General features: G+C 50.2%; 1 protein-coding gene and 1 pseudogene across 1 annotated transcript in view; both read right to left on the reverse strand.

Annotated features, from left to right (window-relative positions):
- LOC141728882 (SH3 and multiple ankyrin repeat domains protein 2-like) overlaps window positions 1-5,644 on the reverse strand; it is an 11,612-nt pseudogene extending 5,968 nt beyond the window's left edge.
- A 2,672-nt stretch (window positions 5,645-8,316) lies between these two features.
- LOC141728883 (SH3 and multiple ankyrin repeat domains protein 3-like) overlaps window positions 8,317-19,156 on the reverse strand; it is a 45,054-nt gene continuing 34,214 nt past the window's right edge. The window contains exons 4-6 of the mRNA XM_074540194.1: window positions 15,014-15,217; window positions 14,459-14,530; window positions 8,317-8,412 (exon numbers count right to left, since the gene is read on the reverse strand). Of these exons, the coding sequence (XP_074396295.1) occupies window positions 8,317-8,412; window positions 14,459-14,530; window positions 15,014-15,217 (372 nt within the window). The remainder of the gene's footprint in view (window positions 8,413-14,458; window positions 14,531-15,013; window positions 15,218-19,156) is intronic.

Raw genomic sequence — 19,156 nt, forward strand, 5'->3', positions numbered from 1 at the left:
ATTTGGGAATGGGGAGATCCAGGATTATCCGGGGATGGTGCCACTTCCCCCCCAATGTCACTGTCCCCAAATCCCACAGATTCCACCACAGGATGTTCTGTGGAACCCAAAACCAGGGGCTCCAAGGAGGAACAGCCTCATCCCAGGGCAGGGATGGATTCCACCCTCTGGATTTGGGAATGGGGAGATCCAGGAGCACCCAGGGGTGGTGCCACCTCCGTTGTGGTGCCCCCTGTCCCCAAATCCCACAGATTCCACCACGGGATGTTCTGTGGAACCCAAAACCAGGGGCTCCAAGAACATCCCAGGACAGGGATGGATTCCACCCTCTGGATTTGGGAATGGGGAGATCCAGGATTGTCTGGGGATGGTGTCACTTCCCCCCCAATGTCACTGTCCCCATATCCCACAGATTCCACCATGGGATGTTCTGTGGAACCCAAAATCAGGGGCTCCAAGGAGGAACAGCCTCATCCCAGGACAGGGAATGGATTCCACCTCTGGATTTGGGAATGGGGATCCAGGAGTGTCCAGGGGTGGTGCCACCTCCCCCATGATGTCCCCTGTCCCCAGATCCCATGGATTCAACCCGGGGACCCAAACCCTGGAGCTCCAAGGAGGAACAGCTTTATCCAGGGACAGGGATGGATTCCACCCTCTGGATTTGGGAATGGGGAGATCCAGGAGCATCCAGTGGTGGTGCCACCTTCCCCATGATGTCTCCTGTCCCAAAATCCCACAGATTCCACCACGGGATGTGCTGTGGAACCCAAAATCAGGGGCTCCAAGGAGGAGCAGCCTCATCCCAGGACAGGGATGGATTCCACCCTCTGGATTTGGGAATGGGGAGATCCTGGGCTGGTGCCACCTCCCCCGCGGTGTCCCTGTCCCTGTCCTGTCCCCGTCCCTGTCCCTGTCCCGTCCCACCTGGTTGTAGAGGGCGCAGATGTGCAGGGCGGTGTTTCCTGAGGCGTTCTGCGCCGCCATGTCGGCTCCGTAGAACAGGAGGTGCTCCAGGTGCTGCACGTGCCCGTAGCGACAGGCCTGCTCCGGAAAACGCGGAAAAGCGGGAATCAGGGAGTGGAGGGACCCGGAGGGATCCTCCCCCCCCCAAAAAAATCCCCAGGGAATCGTCCATTCTGTGGGAATGGGTGTGGCTGCTCACAGCTCCACCTGGACACCCATGGGATAAATCGGCTCTGGATCAACAGGAAAAGTTTGGATCATCCCAGATCTGGAGGCTCCTCCAGCTGGGTGGTGGCTTGGGATGAACTCAGCGCCCCGAATCTCTGGAAAATTGGGATGCTCTCCTTTGGATGTCCATCCCAGGATTCAGGGATCAGCTGAGGAGGATGGAGGCAGAAGGGAGGGTTGGATCCATAAATTGGGATCACAGGACACATCCCTGGATTTCCTATCCCCAGCTGGGTGTTGTGGGAGATATTCCAGTGGGATTCCATCCCTCCTTCTCCCAAAGGATCGGGAAGCACAAAGCTTGGGATTCCTGACTCCCAATCCAAGTGTTTCTCCAAGTTCCCTTGGAGAAAGGGGATTCCACATGGAAAACAGGAATAGGCACAACTGGGATTTGGATCCAGGATCCCAGAGTGTTCTCCTTGGAGCCAGCCATCCTTTGGGAAGATCCCAACCACCGGGAGAGGCCAGAAAATCTGGGATGGAGGCAGAGCTGGCCCTGTCCAGCCATCAATCCCAGAGATGGGACAACCCCATCCATGGACACCATTCCCAGAGTCCAGCCCTCAGTCCAGGCACGGAACCCTCCCATCCATGGGCACCAGGAGAACATTCCCAGAGTTCAGCCTTTAATCCCAGGAATCGGACAATGCTATCCAGGGACAGCATTTCCAGAGGCCAGCCCTCAGTACGGACATGGAATGGTCCCATCCACTGGTACCAGGAGAGAATTCCCCACCTAGTGGATCTCCATCCATGGGCACCAGGAGAACATTCCCAGAATCTAGCTCTCAACCCTAGGGATAGAACCACCCCATCCATGTCACCAGGAGAACATTCCTGCAGTCCAGCCCTAAACCCCAGGCATGGAATGAGCTCATTCACGGACAACATTCCCATGGCTGGATCCCATTCCTGCGGATCTTGTACCACCTGGTGGATCTCCATCCATGGGCACCAGGAGAACATTCCCATGGCTGGATCCCATTCCTGCGGATCTTGTACCACCTGGTGGATCACCTGCTCTCCACCACCTGGTGGATCTCCATCCATGGGCACCGGGAGAACATTCCCACAGTCCAGCCCTCAACTTCAAGGATGGAACCACTCCAACCATGGATATGAGGAGAGCATTCTCGTGGCTGGATCCCATCCCCATGGATCCCACCGCTCCTGGTGGATCTCCATCCATGGGCACCAGGAGAACATTCCCACAGCCCAAACCTAAGCCTCAGGCATGGAATGATCCCATCCATGAGCACCAGGAGAACATTCCTGTGTCCGTATCCTGTCTCTGTGAATCCCATCCCGGTGGATCTCCATCCATGGGCACTGGGAGAACACTCCCACAGTCCAGCCCTCAATCCTAGGGATGGAACCACCCCATCCATGGGTACTAGGAGAACATTCCCATGGCTGGATCCCATTCCTGCAGATCCCATCCCACCTGGTGGATCTCCATCCATGGGCACTGGGAGAACATTCCCATAGTTCAGCCCTCAATCCTAGGGATGGAACCACCCCATCCATGAGCACCAGGAGAACATTCCCATGGCTGGATCCCATTCCTGCAGATCCCATCCCACCTGGTGGATCTCCATCCATGGGCACCAGGAGAAGACGCCCAGAGCCCAACCCTCAACCCCAGGCACGGAACCCCCCCATCCACGGCTACCAGAAATACATTCCCATGGCTGGATGGCATTCCCTCTGCTCCCATCCCCGCGGATCCCGTCCCCGCGGATCCCGTGGCACCTGGTGGATCTCCTGCCAGCCGTTCTCGTCCACGCAGCCCAGGCGGGCGTAGTCGTGCAGCAGCAGCTCGCAGCAGTACGGGTCCCCCCCGACCATGGCACTGTGGTACAGCGGCGTCAGCCCCCGGCTGTCCTTGTAATCCGGGGATGCTCCCAGATCCAGCAGCGTCTGCCCGGGAAACAGGGAACGGCCCCGTGGGAATGGGAAATGGTCCCTTGGGAACAGGGAACATCCCCTCGGGAATGGGAACGGTCCCTTGGTAACAGGGAACATCCCCTTGGGAATGGGAACGGTCCCTTGGGAATGGGAAACGGTCCCTTGGGAACAGGGAATATCCCCCGGAAATGGGAACGGTCCCTTGGGAATGGGAACGGTCCCTTGGGAACAGGGAATATCCCCTTGGAAATGGGGAACAGCTCCTTGGGAAACAGGGAAAGGTCCCTTGGGAATGGGAACATCCCATTGGGAATGGGAAGGGTCCCTTGAGAATGGGAACGGCCCCGTGGGAACGGGAACGGTCCCTTGGGAACAGGGAATATCCCCTTGGAAATGGGGAACAGCTCCTTGGGAAACAGGGAATGGTGCCTTGGGAATGGGATCATCCCATTGGGAATGGGAAACGGTCCCTTGGGAGTGGGAACATCCCATTGGGAATGGGAAGGGTCCCATGGGAATGGGAACATCCCATTGGGAATGGGAAGGGTCCCTTGGGAATGGGAACATCCCATTGGGAATGGGAAACGGTCACTTGGGAATGGAGAGCGGTCCATTGGAAACAGGGAATGGTCCCTTGGGAATGGTCCCTTGGGAAATGGGGAGTGCTCCTATGGAAAAAGGGAATGGTCACATGTGAATGGGAACATCCACTTGGGAACAGGAACACACTCTTGGAATGGGAACAGTCCCATGGAAACAGGGAATGGTCCCTTGGGAAGGGGGAATGGCTGGGATGAGGGAAACACTTCATGTCCATGGGAATTGGCTGAGGAGAGGGATGGAGGGAAATGGGGGAAAGGAGGAAGGGAGGGAGGGAAGAAATGAGGGAAGAAAAAGAGGAGGAAAAAAGGAGGGGAAAAAAAAGGAGGGGAAAAAGGGAGGGAAAAAAAGGAGGGGAAAAAAGGAGGGGAAAAAAGGAGGGGAAAAAAGGAGGGAAGAAAAAGAGGGGGGGGAAAGGAGGGAAAAAAAGGAGGGAAAAAAAAGGAGGGAAGAAAAAGAGGGGAAATCAGGGAAGGGGAGAGGAAAAGACAGGGAAAGAGCAGAAGGAGGGAGGGACAGAGGAGAAAAGGAAAATCCGGGAAAGAGGAGGGAGGGAGAGAAAGGGAGAGGGAAGGAGGGATGGAGGGGAGGAAGGAGCAAAGGAGGAAAAAGGGAGGGAGGAAAGGGAAAGAAGGAAGGGAGGAAAAGAAGGGAAAAAAGGCAAGGAGAAAAGGATGGGGGGAAAGGGAAAGGGAAAGGGAAAAGGGAAAGGGAAAAGGGAAAGGGAAAGGGAAAGGGGAAAGGGAAAGGGAAAAGGGAAAGGGAAAGGGAAAGGGAAAGGGGAAATGGAAAGGAAAAGGAAAAGGAAAAGGAAAAGGAAAAGGAAAAGGAAAAGGAAAAGGAAAAGGAAAAGGAAAAGGGAAAAGGGAAAGGGAAAGGGAAAGGGAAAGGGAAAGGAAAAGGAAAAGGGGAAAGGGGAAAGGGGAAAGGGAAAGGGGAAAGGGGGAAAGGAAAAGGAAAAGGAAAAGGAAAAGGAAAAGGAAAAGGAAAAGGAAAAGGAAAAGGAAAAGGGAAAAGGGAAAAGGGAAAAGGGAAAGGGAAAGGGAAAGGGAAAGGGAAAGGGAAAAGGAAAAGGAAAAGGAAAAGGAAAAGGAAAAGGAAAAGGAAAAGGAAAAGGAAAAGGAAAAGGAAAAGGGGAAAGGGGAAAGGGGAAAGGGGAAAGGGGAAAGGGGAAAGGGGAAAGGAAAAGGAAAAGGAAAAGGAAAAGGAAAAGGAAAAGGAAAAGGAAAAGGAAAAGGAAAAGGAAAAGGAAAAGGGGAAAGGGAAAGGGGAAAAGGAAAAGGAAAAGGAAAAGGAAAAGGGGAAAGGGGAAAGGGGAAAGGGGAAAGGGGAAAGGGGAAAAGGAAAAGGAAAGGAAAAGGAAAAGGAAAAGGAAAAGGAAAAGGGGAAAGGGGAAAGGGGAAAAGGAAAAGGGGGAAAGGGGAAAGGGGAAAGGGGAAAGGAGGGGAAAGGGGAAAGGGGAAAGGAAAAGGAAAAGGAAAAGGAAAAGGAAAAGGAAAGGAAAAGGAAAAGGAAAAGGAAAAGGAAAAGGAAAAGGAAAAGGAAAAGGAAAAAAAAGGAAAAGGGAAGGGAAAGGGAAAGGGAAAAGGGAAAGGGGAAAGGGGAAAAGGAAAAGGAAAAGGAAAAGGAAAGGAAAAGGAAAGGAAAAGGAAAAAGGAAAAGGAAAAGGAAAAGGAAAAGGAAAAGAAGGGAAAGGAAAAGGAGCAATGAGGATGGAAAGCCCCGGCACTGACCAGCAGGGCCGCGTGATTCCGACACCTCACGGCTTTGTGCAGCGAGCGCCGTCATCCCCTCGCGCGTGCGGAAGTCAGGTGGGCGCCGCCGTTCCGGAGCGCCTTGATCATCTCAGCACTGAGCTCCAGCTGCGCCGCCGCCGTCAGCGGGCACTCTGGGGAACGAGGCACATCCATGGAATGCCCGGCACAACCGCGGGAATGTCTCCCCATGTGGATCTCACTTCCAGCTGGAAGTGCCCACCGAGATCTCCTCGGGGTTTGGGATCGGATCCATTGGAATGGGAATGAGGGGTCAAATTTGGGAGCTGCTCCCTCCCAGGTATTCCAAGGATCTTCCTGAGCAGCGGGAGTGGGAATTGGGTGGAAATTCCAGGATTAGGCAACACAGCAGAGCAGCCAAATATCTCGGGAATGGGATCTGGCAAACCATGGGTCTGCTTGGCCCCTTGGGAATTCCCAAATCTAGTGCTACCAATGGAAAAATCCTCATCCTGGGTAAGGGGTGGATTCCAATCAGGAGAAGCCTCTGGATGCTCCCAGCTTTCCCTGAGGTTGCTGCCACGAATCCCACAGATCCTGCTGGGAATCCCAAGAATTCCAAGATTCCCTCATTCCCTTGGGATGCAGATGGGATTCCCAGAGGAGAGTGGGAATTGTGTAATTTAAGGAATGCTGTGGGATTGGGTCTGGAAACCCCATGGATACAAAAGGGAGAAGGAAAGGCTGGAATTCTGTGTCCATGGCCAGTTTGTCCTGGCAGGAAATCATGGAGAAAGGGCCTGGAATTAATGAGGGAATTAAGGAATGCCTGGGATCCAGATTGGAAAGGGGCTCAGGCCTTGGCAGGGGCTCCCCAGGGAGCTTTGGAGTCCCATCCCTGGAGGTATCCAAGGAATTTCTGGAGGTGGCACTCAGGCTCTGATGGGGGATCGGGCTCAACTTGGACTCAGTGACCTTGGAATTCTTTCCCGAGCTCAATAATTCCATGATTTGCAGACGGGACATTCCAAGGTCATCTCATCCCTATCCCTGAGATCATTCCCACCCCATTCCAAGGGCAGGGACACTTCCACCATCCCAGGCTGCTCCAACCTTTCTTGGACATTCCAGGGATCAGGGGCAGCCCCAGCTGCTCTGGGAATCCCTTCCCAAAATCCCAGCCCAGGCTCCCTCTCCAGGGAATTCCCTCCATTCCCAGCTCTCCCAGCCTGGCATTGGATCCATCCCCACCCCGACTCCTCTCCAGGAAGGGATTTTGGGCTCTGGGGGCTTCACTGGCAATCTCAGCACTCCAGGAAGGGTCTCCCTTCCCTTTGCCATCCCAACTTCATAAAACCCCTGGGATGGATTCTGAGTGTCCCAAATGCCAGAATGGTTTGGGTGGGAAGGGCCCTTCAAGCCCATCCCATTCCAAGCCCACCATGCCAGGCTGCTCCAGCCCTGGCCCTGGGCACTGCAGGGATCAGGGCAGCCCCAGCTGCTCTGGCAATGCCAGCCCAGGCAGGAATTGCTCATTGCCAAGATGCCACCCATGGCTGCCCTCTGGCAGTGGGAGCCATTCCTGGGTGCTGTCCCTGCAGGCCTTGTCCCCAGTCCCTCTGCAGCTCTCCTGGAGCCCCTGGAATGTGCTGAAGCTCCCTCTGGATCCTTCTCCTCTCCAGGAGAACATTCCCAGTTTTCCCAGCCTGGCTCCAGCTCCCTTTCCCTCCCCCATTCCCAATTCCCGCAGCAATTTTTCCCCACATCATTTCAGGGTTTTGATCCTCCTTTGTAATTCCAACGTTTCCCTGGGCTCCTCTCCCTCTCCCGCTGTCCCTCATTAAATATCCCTCGTTAAACATCCAAGGATTTTTTTCTTCCCTCTTTTCTCCGGCAAAGCCATCCCTGGGTTTGGCTTTCATTCCAGAACAACGGAAACTTATCCCGGATCCGGGGCTTTTTCATTCCCACTTTTTCAATGTCCCCACAGGTAGCAACTGTGAATTTTTTTGGCTTTTTCATCCCTTTCATATCCCGGGAATCTTTCCTGGAATATCTTCAATATCTTCCCAGCAACTGCAAAACGGGAACAGCCCTCAACGGGGCTTGGAATTGCTTCCCAAGGTGGATTTTCCTGTATTTTTCCATCCAAGAAGAGCTTGGAAAATGGGAATAAACCCTCGGCACAGCTTAAAACTTTCCCAAAATCCATTGAAATGAAGATTCCCAAAGTTTGGAATCCATGGGATCAGCTCAGGGTGTCCCAGGAAGCTCAGGGGATTTTATGGCTCATCCCAGTTATTCCCAGTCCATGTATGGGATTAAATCCTGCAGGAAACCGTTTTTCCCAGCAGGATTTTCCAGTTTTCCTATGGGGCGCTTCCCATGGGATCCCCAATGATGCACTCCCAAAAATTCCAACAGGAAAAGTGCTGGCTCATTCCCGACTCATTCCCATCCTGCTTTTCCAGCATCCAGCCCAGACTTCCCGGGAAATGCAGGGGAAACCAACCAACATTCCCAAAAAAAACCCAAAGCTCCCAATCCAGGAATTTCTGAGAGATTCCAATCCCTTCATCCAACAGTGGCTGGGATTGGAAACGGGAATGGGAAGGGAAAATATTCCAAGAGGAGAAACGTGGGATTGTATCCCAGTGAACCCCAAAAGGGATTGGGAAGGGAAGAGCTAACCCTAAGGAATGTTGCATTCCCAAAATCCGTGAAAAGTGGGAATTGCCACCATAAAACCCCAAAAAACAACTGGGATAGGGCGGGAAAAAATTCCAGAGCAAAGCCTGGAGGAATTCAGGAAGGAATTGGGAATGTTGAGCTGATTCCTTATGGGAAGAATTCCCGAATCCCGAGGAAAACATGGAACTGACCTCCGGTGTCAGGATCATGGAAAGTTGGGATCCAGCCCCTTTTCCAGCAGCCGGCAAACCTTCTCCGAGTTCAGCATCTGCACGTATTCCATGAATTTCTTCAGGTTCGCCTGCATTCGGGAAAAAATCAGAATGTAACGTCCTGAAATTCCGGGAAAAGCCACCGGGGAAACATCCCCATCCCAAAAATCCAAGGAAAATCGGGATAACAGGATGGAATTCCATCAGGATGGGACACAAATCCACGTGGAAATGTTGGGAACTGAGGGGAACATTTGGGTAAAAGCTCCAAGGAAATGGAGAAGTTGATGCCAGATTTCACATCACGGAAAAAATTCCAATTCCAACATTGCTCATCTTAATTCCATATGGAAAAATGATCCTTTTAGAAGGGATGAATCCCAAAAATGCCACATTTCCATTTTTATTCGGATGATTTTCAGTTGAAAATAGGGAAAAAAAACCTTGGAAATGCCAAGATGGATGGGGAAAAGGTTTGGAAGGGAAATTGGGAATTCTGGAATGGTTTGGGTGGGATGGGAACTTAAAAATCCCATCCCATTCCAAGGACATGGAGTCCTCCCATTATCCCAGGTTATTCCAACAATTCCAGGGATGAGGGCAGCTGAAGATTCCTTGGAATTGCTGGATCATCCCATGGGAATTCAGGCTGCCAGTGCCTCCTCTTTATCCCAAATTTGGGATTGGAATTTTGTTCACCTGAGCCGGAATTCCCAAAGATTCACCTCGAATTCCCAAATTGATGGGATTTTTCCTGTTTTTTTTCTGGCTGGATGAAACCATTATTAAATTCCCAAATCATTGGGATTTTTCCTGTTTTTTTCCTGGCTGGATGAAACCATTATTAAATTCCTGGATTCTGAGGATTGCAGCGGCAGGAATGGCTCCGGTAGGAAAATCCCAGCTCCCACATTCCCCAGATTTCCAGACTTTTCATTGGAGGATTTTTTTTGGGAGCTTATTCCAATCTGGGAAAAGTCCTGGAAAAATCCCAAGAGCTGGAATTCAGGCTGGCCGTGCCCTTGAGCCGGGAGAGGCCGGAGCAAATCCATGGATCCGCCTCCCGCTGCCAGGCAGCAGCAAATGGGTTCATTGATCCCACAGAAACGGGGAATTATGGATTTGCTGCCACGCCGGGGACAACGCGGAGCCTCTGGAATTGCGCATCTCCTCCAACGGGAATCTCCAGAGCCACGGCACCGGGAATCCTGGAATGGTTTGGGTGGGAAGGAACCTCAGATCCCATCCCAATCCTGTCCCATTCCAAGGGCAGGGACTCCAGGAAGGGTCTCCCTTCCCTTTCTTCCGTCCCCCAACTTCCATAAAAATCCCTCAGGATGGATTCTGAGCTTCCTTGATCCCAAAATCCTGGAATGGTTTGGGTGGAAGGGACCTTCAACCCCATCCCATTCCAATCCCACCATCCCAGGCTGATCCAACCTTTCCTTGGATATTCCAGGGATGCCCCAGCTGCTCTGGCAATTCCAGCCCAGGCAGGATTCCTTCCCAAAATCCCACCCCAATCTCTCTTTTCCAAGGAATCCTGTCCATCCCTTTGAATCCCAGAAAATCCAACATTTTCCTGCCCGAGGAACCGGACAGAGCCACAAATCCCAGGAAAGTCCCACCCCAGGACAGAGAGGCAGCACTGCCACTTTTCCAAGGAAAACCTCAATATTAAACACACAGAAGAGCAGGAATTCCCAGAAACTGAAGCAGAATTCTCAGGAACCGAAACAGAAATTCCCAGGATTTGAAGCAGAGACCCACAGAAAGCACAGCAGGAATTCCCCAAAAAACTGATGCAGGAATTCTCAAAAAAACCAAAGCAGGAATCCTCAGAAATTGAAGAAAAAAAAAATCCCAGAAACTGAAGCAGAATTTCCCCAAAAACCAAAGCAGGAATCCCCAGGAACTGAAACAGAATTCCCCAGAATGTGAAGCAGAAATTCCTAAAAACTGAAACCGGAATTCCACGGGAACTGGAACCAGAATTCCCCAGCTCCCAAACCTCACGGAATCTCCGTGCTGAATTCCAGCCCCATTCCCAGCTCCAGGAACGATCCCTGCCCGTTATCCCAATATTCCCAAGAAATCTCTGTGCTGAATTCCAGCCGTTCCCTGGATGACCCCATTCCGGGAATGACCCCTGCCCGTTATCCCGATGTTCCCAGGGAATCTCCGTGCTGAATTCCAGCCCCATTCCCTGCTCAGGGAATGATCCCTGCCCGTTACCCCAAAATTCCCATGGAATCTCTGTGCTAAATTCCATCCGTTTCCCTGGATGACCCCATTTCAGGAATGATCTCTGCCCATTATCCCAGTATTCCCATGGAATCTCCGTGCCAAATTCCAGCCCCATTCCCTGCTCAGGGAATGATCGCTGCCCATTACCCCAAAATTCCCCTGGAATCCCCGTGCTGAATTCCAGCCCCATTCCCAGCTCCGGGAATAATCCCTGCCCGTTATCCCAATATTCCCAAGAAATCTCCGTGCTGAATTCCAACCCCATTCCCAGCTCTGGGAATAATCCCTGCCCGTTATCCCAATATTCCCAAGAAATCTCTGTGCTGAATTCCAGCCCCATTCCCGACTCAGGGAATGATCCTCAGCTCCAGGAATGATCCCTGCCTGTTACCCCAAAATTCCCAGGGAATCTCCGTGCCGAATTCCAGCCCCATTCCCAGCTCCAGGAACAATCCCTGCCCATTATCCTGATGCTCCCATGGAATCTCCGTGCTGAATTCCAGCCGTTCCCTGGATGACCCCATTTCAGGAATGACCCCTGCCCGTTATCCCAGTATTCCCATGGAATCTCCGTGCCGAATTCCAGCCCCATTCCCAGCTCCGGGAATAATCCCTGCCCGTTATCCCAATATTCCCAAGAAATCTCTGTGCTGAATTCCAGCCGTTCCCTGGATGACCCCACTCCGGGAATGATCCCTGCCCGTTATCCCGATATTCCCAGGGAATCTCCGTGCCAAATTCCAGCCCCATTCCCGACTCAGGGAATGATCCTCAGCTCCAGGAACGATCCCTGCCCGTTATCCCGATGCTCCCATGGAATCTCTGTGCTGAATTCCAGCCGTTCCCTGGATGACCCCATTCTGGGAATGATCCCTGCCCATTACCCCAAAATTCCCATGGAATCCCCATGCTGAATTCCAGCCCCATTCCCAGCTCCGGGAATAACCCCTGCCCGTTATCCCAATATTCCCAAGAAATCTCTGTGCTGAATTCCAGCCCCATTCCCGACTCAGGGAATGATCCTCAGCTCCAGGAACGATCCCTGCCCGTTATCCCGATGCTCCCATGGAATCCCCATGCTGAATTCCAGCCGTTCCCAGGATGACCCCATTCCGGGAATGACCCCTGCCCGTTATCCCGATGTTCCCAGGGAATCTCCGTGCTGAATTCCAGCCCCATTCCCGACTCAGGGAATGATCCTCAGCTCCAGGAACGATCCCTGCCTGTTATCCCGATGCTCCCATGGAATCTCCGTGCCAAATTCCAGCCGTTCCCTGGATGACCCCATTCCGGGAATGACCCCTGCCCGTTATCCCGATATTCCCCGGATCCGGTACCGTTCCCGAGGCTCTCCGGGTGTCCCGGTGTCCCCGTGCCAGCCAGGATCCCATCCCTGCTCCCGCTCCCTCTGGATCCAGCTCCAATCCCAGCCTTTGTTCCCGGGAGCTGCTCCAATCCCAGCTTTTCCCGGGAAAGGTCGATCCGTGCCCGCTGTGCCGGCATCGCTCCAACGGGCACGGAATGAGGATGGATTGGCCGGAATTGTCCCTTTGGCTCCTACCCGGCATTCCCAAATATCCCAGGGACTGGAAAAGCCCAGGGAATGCCACAAAATCCCACGGGTTCTGGAAAGGCAGCAGCCCAAGGGAAAGGGAAAAGGGAAAAGCAAAAGGGGGGAAAAGAAGGAAAAAGGGGAAGGGGAAGAAAGGGGAGGAAAAGGGGGAAAAAGGGGGAAAAAAGAGAAAAAAGGGGGAAAAAAGGGGGGAAAAAGGGGGGAAAAAAGAGGGAAAAAAGAGAAAAAAGGGGGGAAAAAAGGGGGAAAAAAGGGGGAAAAAAGGGGGAAAAGGGGGAAAAAAGGAGGAAAAAGGGGAGGGGGTAAAAGACCGAAAAAGGGCTAAGAAGGGAAAAGAAGGGCAAAAAAAGGGGAAAAAAAAAAAGGAAAAAAGTGGAAAAAACCGAGAAAAACAGAGAAAAAAGAGGGGGGGAACGAGAAAAAAAACAGAGAAAAGGGAAAAAAGGGAGAAAAAAAGGGAGAAAAAAAGAGAGAAAAAAGGGAGAAAAAAAGGGAGAAAAAAGGGAGAAAAAAAGGGAGAAAAAAAGAGAGAAAAAAAGGGAGAAAAAAGGGAGAAAAAAGAGAGAAAAAAAGAGAAAAAAAGAGGGGAAAAAAGAGGGGGAAAAAGAGAGAAAAAGAGAGAAAAAAGAGAGAAAAAAGAGAGAAAAAAGAGAAAAAAAGAGAAAAAAAGAGAAAAAAAATGAGAAAAAAATTAGAAAAAAGAGAGGAAAAAAGAGAGAAAAAAGAGAGAAAAAAGAGAGAAAAAAAGAGAGAAAAAGGAGAAAAAAAAGAAAAAAGAGAAAAAAAAGAGAGAAAAAACAGAGGAAAAAAGGAGGAAAAAGAGAGAAAAAAGAGAGGAAAAAAGAGAGGAAAAAAGAATAAAGAAAAAAGAGAAAAAAATTTAAAAGATAAAGAAAGGGGAAAAAAGAGGGGAAAAAAGAAAAAAGAGGAAAAATTGAGAAAAAGAGAACAAAAAAGAGGACGAAAAAGAGGAAAAAAGAGGGGAAAAAAGAGAGGAAGGGGAAAGGAAAGCTCCTTCCCAAAATTCCAGAGGCCTGGGAGAAGCAGCCGAAGGAAAAGGGAAAAGGGAGAAGGAATCCGGGGGCGCGATCCCGGATTTCAGCACCCCATGGAAGCTCTTCCTGCTCAATCCCACTCATGGAATAAAATCCAAGAAAATCTGGATAAAATCCAATAAAATCCAAGGAAATCTCTCCAGCTGCTCCTATTCTGGTTTTGGCACCGGGAATGCCGGGATTTCTTGGGACATCCCGGAATTCCAGGCCGGAGGGGTTTTTTTCCAGGATTTTCCATGGGAATTCCATGGGAATTCCGGGCTCACCACCACTCCCATTCCGGTTTTGGCACTGCTTTAATTTAATGCTTGGATTTCCTGGGATATCCCGGAATTCCAGGCCGGAGGGGTTTCCCAGGATTTTCCAGGTGAATTCCAGGTGAATTCCATGGAAATTCCATGGGAATTCTGGGCTCACCACCACTCCCATTCCGGTTTTGGCACTGCTTTAATTTAATGCTTGGATTCCCTGGGATATCCCGGAATTCCGGGGCTGTAGGGGTTTCCCAGGGTTTTCCATGGGAATTCCATGGGAATTCTGGGCTCACCACCACTCCCATTCCAGTTTTAGCACTGCTTTAATTTAATGCTTGGATTCCTTGGGATATCCCGGAATTCCAGGCCGGAGGGGTTTTTTTTCCCGGGGGGTTTCCAGGTGAATTCCAGGTGAATTCCGTGGGAATTCCATGGGAATTCTGGGCTCACCACCACTCCCATTCCGGTTTTAGCACTGCTTTGATTTAATGCTTGGATTCCTTGGGACATCCCGGAATTCCAGGGCTGTAGGGGTTTCCCAGGGTTTTCCATGGGAATTCCATGGGAATTCTGGGCTCACCACCACTCCCATTCCGGTTTTGGCACTGCTTTGATTTAATGCTTGGATTCCCTGGGATATCCCGGAATTCCAGGCTGGAGGGGTTTCCCAGGGTTTTCCATGGGAATTCCATGGGAATTCCGGGGTCACCACCACTCCCATTCCGGTTTTGGCACTGCTTTAATTTAATGCTTGGATTCCCTGGGACATCCCGGAATTCCAGGGCTGTAGGGGTTTCCCAGGATTTTCCATGGGAATTCCATGGGAATTCTGGGCTCACCACCACTCCCATTCCGGTTTTGGCACTGCTTTGATTTAACGCTTGGATTTCTTGGGACATCCCAGAATTCCAGGCCGGAGGGGTTTTTCTTTCCCGGGGGGTTTCCAGGTGAATTCCATGGGAATTCTGTGGGAATTCCATGGGAATTCCGAGGGATGGGGGCTCACCTTGGTGTGCAGCTTGGCGAACTGCTTGTCGTCCAGCAGCGGCTGCGAATACACGCGGCGCTTGTAGCGGAACTGCGAGATAAGAGATCGATAAGAGATAAGGCATCGATATCGTCTGATAGATAAGAGATAAATGTGAGATAAGAGATGAGAGATAAACAGAAACAAGAGAGAAGTGACTATGAGATAAATTAAAATGAGATTAATAATATAGATAAAGATAGATAAAGATAAATAAAGATAAGAGAAACAAAAGAAATGAGTAAAATACCCTAAATATAATAAAAATAAAAAATAAAATAAAAACTAAAAATTTTTAAAAATTTAAAAAATAGAATAAAATAAAATAAAATAAAATAAAGTAAAAATAAAATAAAATAAAATAAAGTAAAAATAAAATAAAATAAAATAAAATAAAATAAAATAAAATAAAATAAAGTAAAAATAAAATAAAATAAAATAAAATAAAATAAAATAAAATAAAATAAAATAAAATAAAATAAAATAAAATCTAAATTCAAGAAACCACCCCCCAATGCCCCGTGTCACTGTCACCTCCAGGTAGGGCACGGGCGTGCTGGGGCCCAGCGGGTACTCCCGCAGCAGCCGCTCCTCGTCCAGGAACTTGCCGGCGCGGCCGTTGAAGGCGGGCTGGAAGAGGCCGTAGTTGAGCACATCCTTGAGGCTGTGGTTGAGCGTGCACAGGATGCGCTGCTTGGACACCCACACCGGCACGTCGGGGCTCAGCCGCAGACACTTCTGGGGACGGCACGGAACGGACACGGGGTTAGCGCGGGGAAACATCGGGAATGGGACGGGGAGATCATCAGGAGTGGTGGGGAAATATCGGGAATGGCACGGAACGGACGCGGGGTCAGCGCGGGGAAATATCGGGAATGGCACGGAATGAACGGCGGGTCAGCAACGGGAAATATCGGGAATGGCACGGAACGAACGCCGGGTCAGCAATGGGAAATATCGGGAATGGCACGGAACGAACGCCGGGTCAGCAACGGGAAATATCGGGAATGGCACGGAACGAACGCCGGGTCAGCAACGGGGAAATATCGGGAATGGCACGGAACGAACGCCGGGTCAGCACCAGGAAATATCGGGAATGGGATGGGGGGATCGTCGGGAGCGTTGGGGAAAGACGGAGGGAAAGGGGAATGGGGTTTGGATAGGGCAGAGCGAGGGGAAATGAGGAATTCCCAAATTTTCATGGATAAATTATTTAAAAAACCAAAAAATGTTGGGTGTTCCCACTGCGAATTCCAGTGTAGGAATCCAAATCCAATCCAAAAAAATTGGATTTTCCCACCATGAATTCTAAAGGGAAATCCATAGGGAAACAGGGGGAGAAAACGGGAATCCAAGGAGTTCTCCAGGGAATGGGGGAATTGGGATTTGGAGAGGGCAGAGGTATGAGAAATGAGGAATTCCCGAGTTTTTATGGATAAATTATTAAAAAAAACCAAAAAATGTTGGGTGTTCCCACTGTGAATTCCAAAGGGAAATCCATAGGGAAACAGAAGGAGAAAACGGGAATCCACCAGGTTCTCCAGGGAATGGGGGAATGAGGGAATTGGGGTTTGGAGAGGGCAGAGCTATCGGAAATGAGGAATTCCCAAATTTTTATGGATAAATTATTTAAAAAAAACCAAAAAATGTTGGGTGTTCCCACTGCGAATTCCAAAGGGAAACAGGGAGAAAAAGGGAATTCACCAGGTTCTCCAGGGGCTGGAGAACGAGGGAGGGAAAGGGGCAAGTTGGGGTTTGGATAGGGCAGAGCAAGGGGAAATGAGGAATTCCCAAATTTTTATGGATAAATTATTTTTTAAAAACCAAAAAAATTGGATGTTCCCACTGCGATTTCCAAAGGGAAATCCATAGGGAAACATGGGGAGAAAACGGGAATCCACCAGGTTCTCCAGGGAATGGAGGAATAAAGGAGGGAAAGGGGGGAGCTGGGATTTGGGAATTTTGGGGGAGGTGGAGCTATGGGAAACAAAGAATTCCCAAGTTTTCCTGATATTTTTCATTTAAAACCCAAACCAAAACAAAACAAACCAAAACAAAAAAAAAAAAAAAAAAAAAAAACCAAAAAACCTTGGATGTTCCCACTGTGAATTCCAAAGGGAAGCAAAGGGAGAAAATGGGAATTCACCATGTTGTTCTCCAGGGAACTGGGGAATGAGAGAGGGAGAGGAGGGGTTTGGAAAGGAGTTGGGGTTTGGGGGGTTCTGGGAGGGGGAAATCCATGGGAAATGAGGAATTCCCACGTTTCCCTGCTTTTTTAAATTAAAAAATGAAGAAACAAAGATGGATCCACGTCCGTACCTGAGGAATTGTCACACTCCGGGCATGGATCTGGACATGGATCCAAACATGGATTTGGGAATGGATCTGGGCATGGATCCCAAATTGGATCCCGACATGGATTCAGGAATGGATCCCACCATGGATCCTCCTAAACCAGAACAAAGTTCCAGCCCCAATCCAGGCCCAGGGAACATTCCCGGCTTTCCTCCAAGGATTCTCTTTGGATTTCTCCCAGAATCCTGGTTTTCTTCCTGATTACTCCTTCCATGCCATTCCAGCAGCATTCCCATTCCCACAGGGTGGAAAATCCCACAGGATTCTCCTGGATTTCCGTGGGTTGGCAGGAGTAGGGATCAGAGCCACAGGATTGGGAATATCCATGGGAATTCCCACCTGGAGCTCCCAAATCCCACCTTGGGCCAGGCTGGATGTCACCATTCCCATCATTCCTGACCACAGTTCTGGGAAGGAGTTGGGATTTTTGGATATCCAGGGAAAAGCAATCCTGGAGGAGAGGAGGAATCCACAGGAATTTTTTTCCACACTCCAAAGTCAAACTGGGATCAGTTTGTGGAGCCAGCTGGGAAAAAAAAGCAGGAATTTCGGGGCTTAGATCATTTCCTGAGGAAAATTCCAACCCTGCCATTCCCAGAGTTTAATTCCATGATTGGAGAAGTCGCTTCCAGCAAAAAAAAAATGGGATAAGGGTGAGAGGGAGGATCCAGGAAGCACCTGGAATTCCTGGAGCCAGAAAAACAAAGGATTTGGGATTTTCCAGTGAATCACGGGCCGATCCATCGGGAAGGGCGTTGGGTGTTGCGTCATCCCACAAAACCCAATCCCAAAATCCCATCCGGTGATTCATGGTTCAAAACCCCGTCCAAAAAAATCCCGGAATTCCGAACTTTCCGCAGCACTGACAGCCCCGGCCATCCCAATATTCCCAAAGTTCCCAGAACCTTGGAATGTTTCCAGGGAATCCACTCCCCCCCATCCCACCCAGCGCTTCCCGTGGGATTTGCTCCATCAGTTTTCTGGGATAAAGGTTCCCCACAAGGAAAACTGTCAGGAATTCCAAGGAAACCCCACAATTCCCAGGAAAAGCCATCCCAGTCCGTTCCCGGCAGCTCCTGATCCAATGGATTGAGGCTGGAATTTTCCCTTGGAAAGCAGCACCATTGTCTCACTTTTCCAGGACTTTTCCAGGATTTTTCCTGGTCCATCCAGGAACAACAGGGATCTGCTGGATCCCCCAGGCTTTTCCAAGGAATCCACTTCCCCCATCTTGCCCATGGTTTCCCATGGAATTTGCTCCAGGATAATTCCCATGGAATTTTCCAGGATAAAGGTTCCCCTTGGATTCCCATTTTTCCCATCCCAAAACACACAAGGAAAACCATCAGGAATTCCAAGGATACACCACAATTCCCTGGAAAAGCCATCCCAGTCCATTCATCACAGCTCCCGATCCAACAGATTGAGGATGGAATTTTCCCCTTGGAAAGCAGCACCATTGCCTCACTTTTCCAGAACTTTTCCAGAACTTTTCCAGGATTTTTCCTGATCCATCCAGGAACAACAGGGACCTGCTGGATCCCCCAGGCTTTTCCGGGGAATCCACTTCCCCCATCCCATCTGGGGCTTCCCATGGGATTTGCTCCATCACTTTTCCGGGAAAAAGTTTCCCGTTGGATTCCCATTTTTCCCATCCCAAAACACACAAGGAAAACCATCAGGAATTCCAAGAAAACACCACAATTCCCTGGAAAAGCCTTCCCAGTCCATCCATCACAGCTCCTGGTCCAACAGATTGAGGATGGAATTTTCCCCTTGGGAAGCAGCACCATTGCCTCACTTTTCCAGAACTTTTCCAGGATTTTTCCTGATCCATCCAGGAACAACAGGGACCTGCTGGATCCCCCAGGCTTTTCCAAGGAATCCACTCCCCCCATCTTGCCCACGGTTTCCCATGGAATTTGCTCCAGGATAATTCCCATGGAATTTTCCAGGATAAAGGTTCCCCTTGGATTCCCATTTTTCCCATCCCAAAACACACAAGGAAAACCATCAGGAATTCCAAGGAAACACCACAATTCCCTGGAAAAGCCATCCCAGTCCATCCATTCCAGCATTTTTCCAGGATTTTTCCCGATCCCTCAGGAATTCCAGGATCTGCTGGATCTTTGCTCTTGCATCTCCTTCTTCCCAAAATTCCTTCCCAAATTTTGAACACCTTAACCTTGGAATGTTCTCCCTCCTTTCCTCAGCACTTTCCCAAAATATCCACAACTCATCCTCGGGAATTTCTCCCATTCCAAGTTCTTTCCCTTCCCCCTGGAGCTGCTCCAGCCCTTCCAGAAATTCTTGGAATTCTGC

Source organism: Zonotrichia albicollis, chromosome 4, assembly GCF_047830755.1.
Source record: "Zonotrichia albicollis isolate bZonAlb1 chromosome 4, bZonAlb1.hap1, whole genome shotgun sequence".
NCBI lineage: Eukaryota > Metazoa > Chordata > Aves > Passeriformes > Passerellidae > Zonotrichia > Zonotrichia albicollis.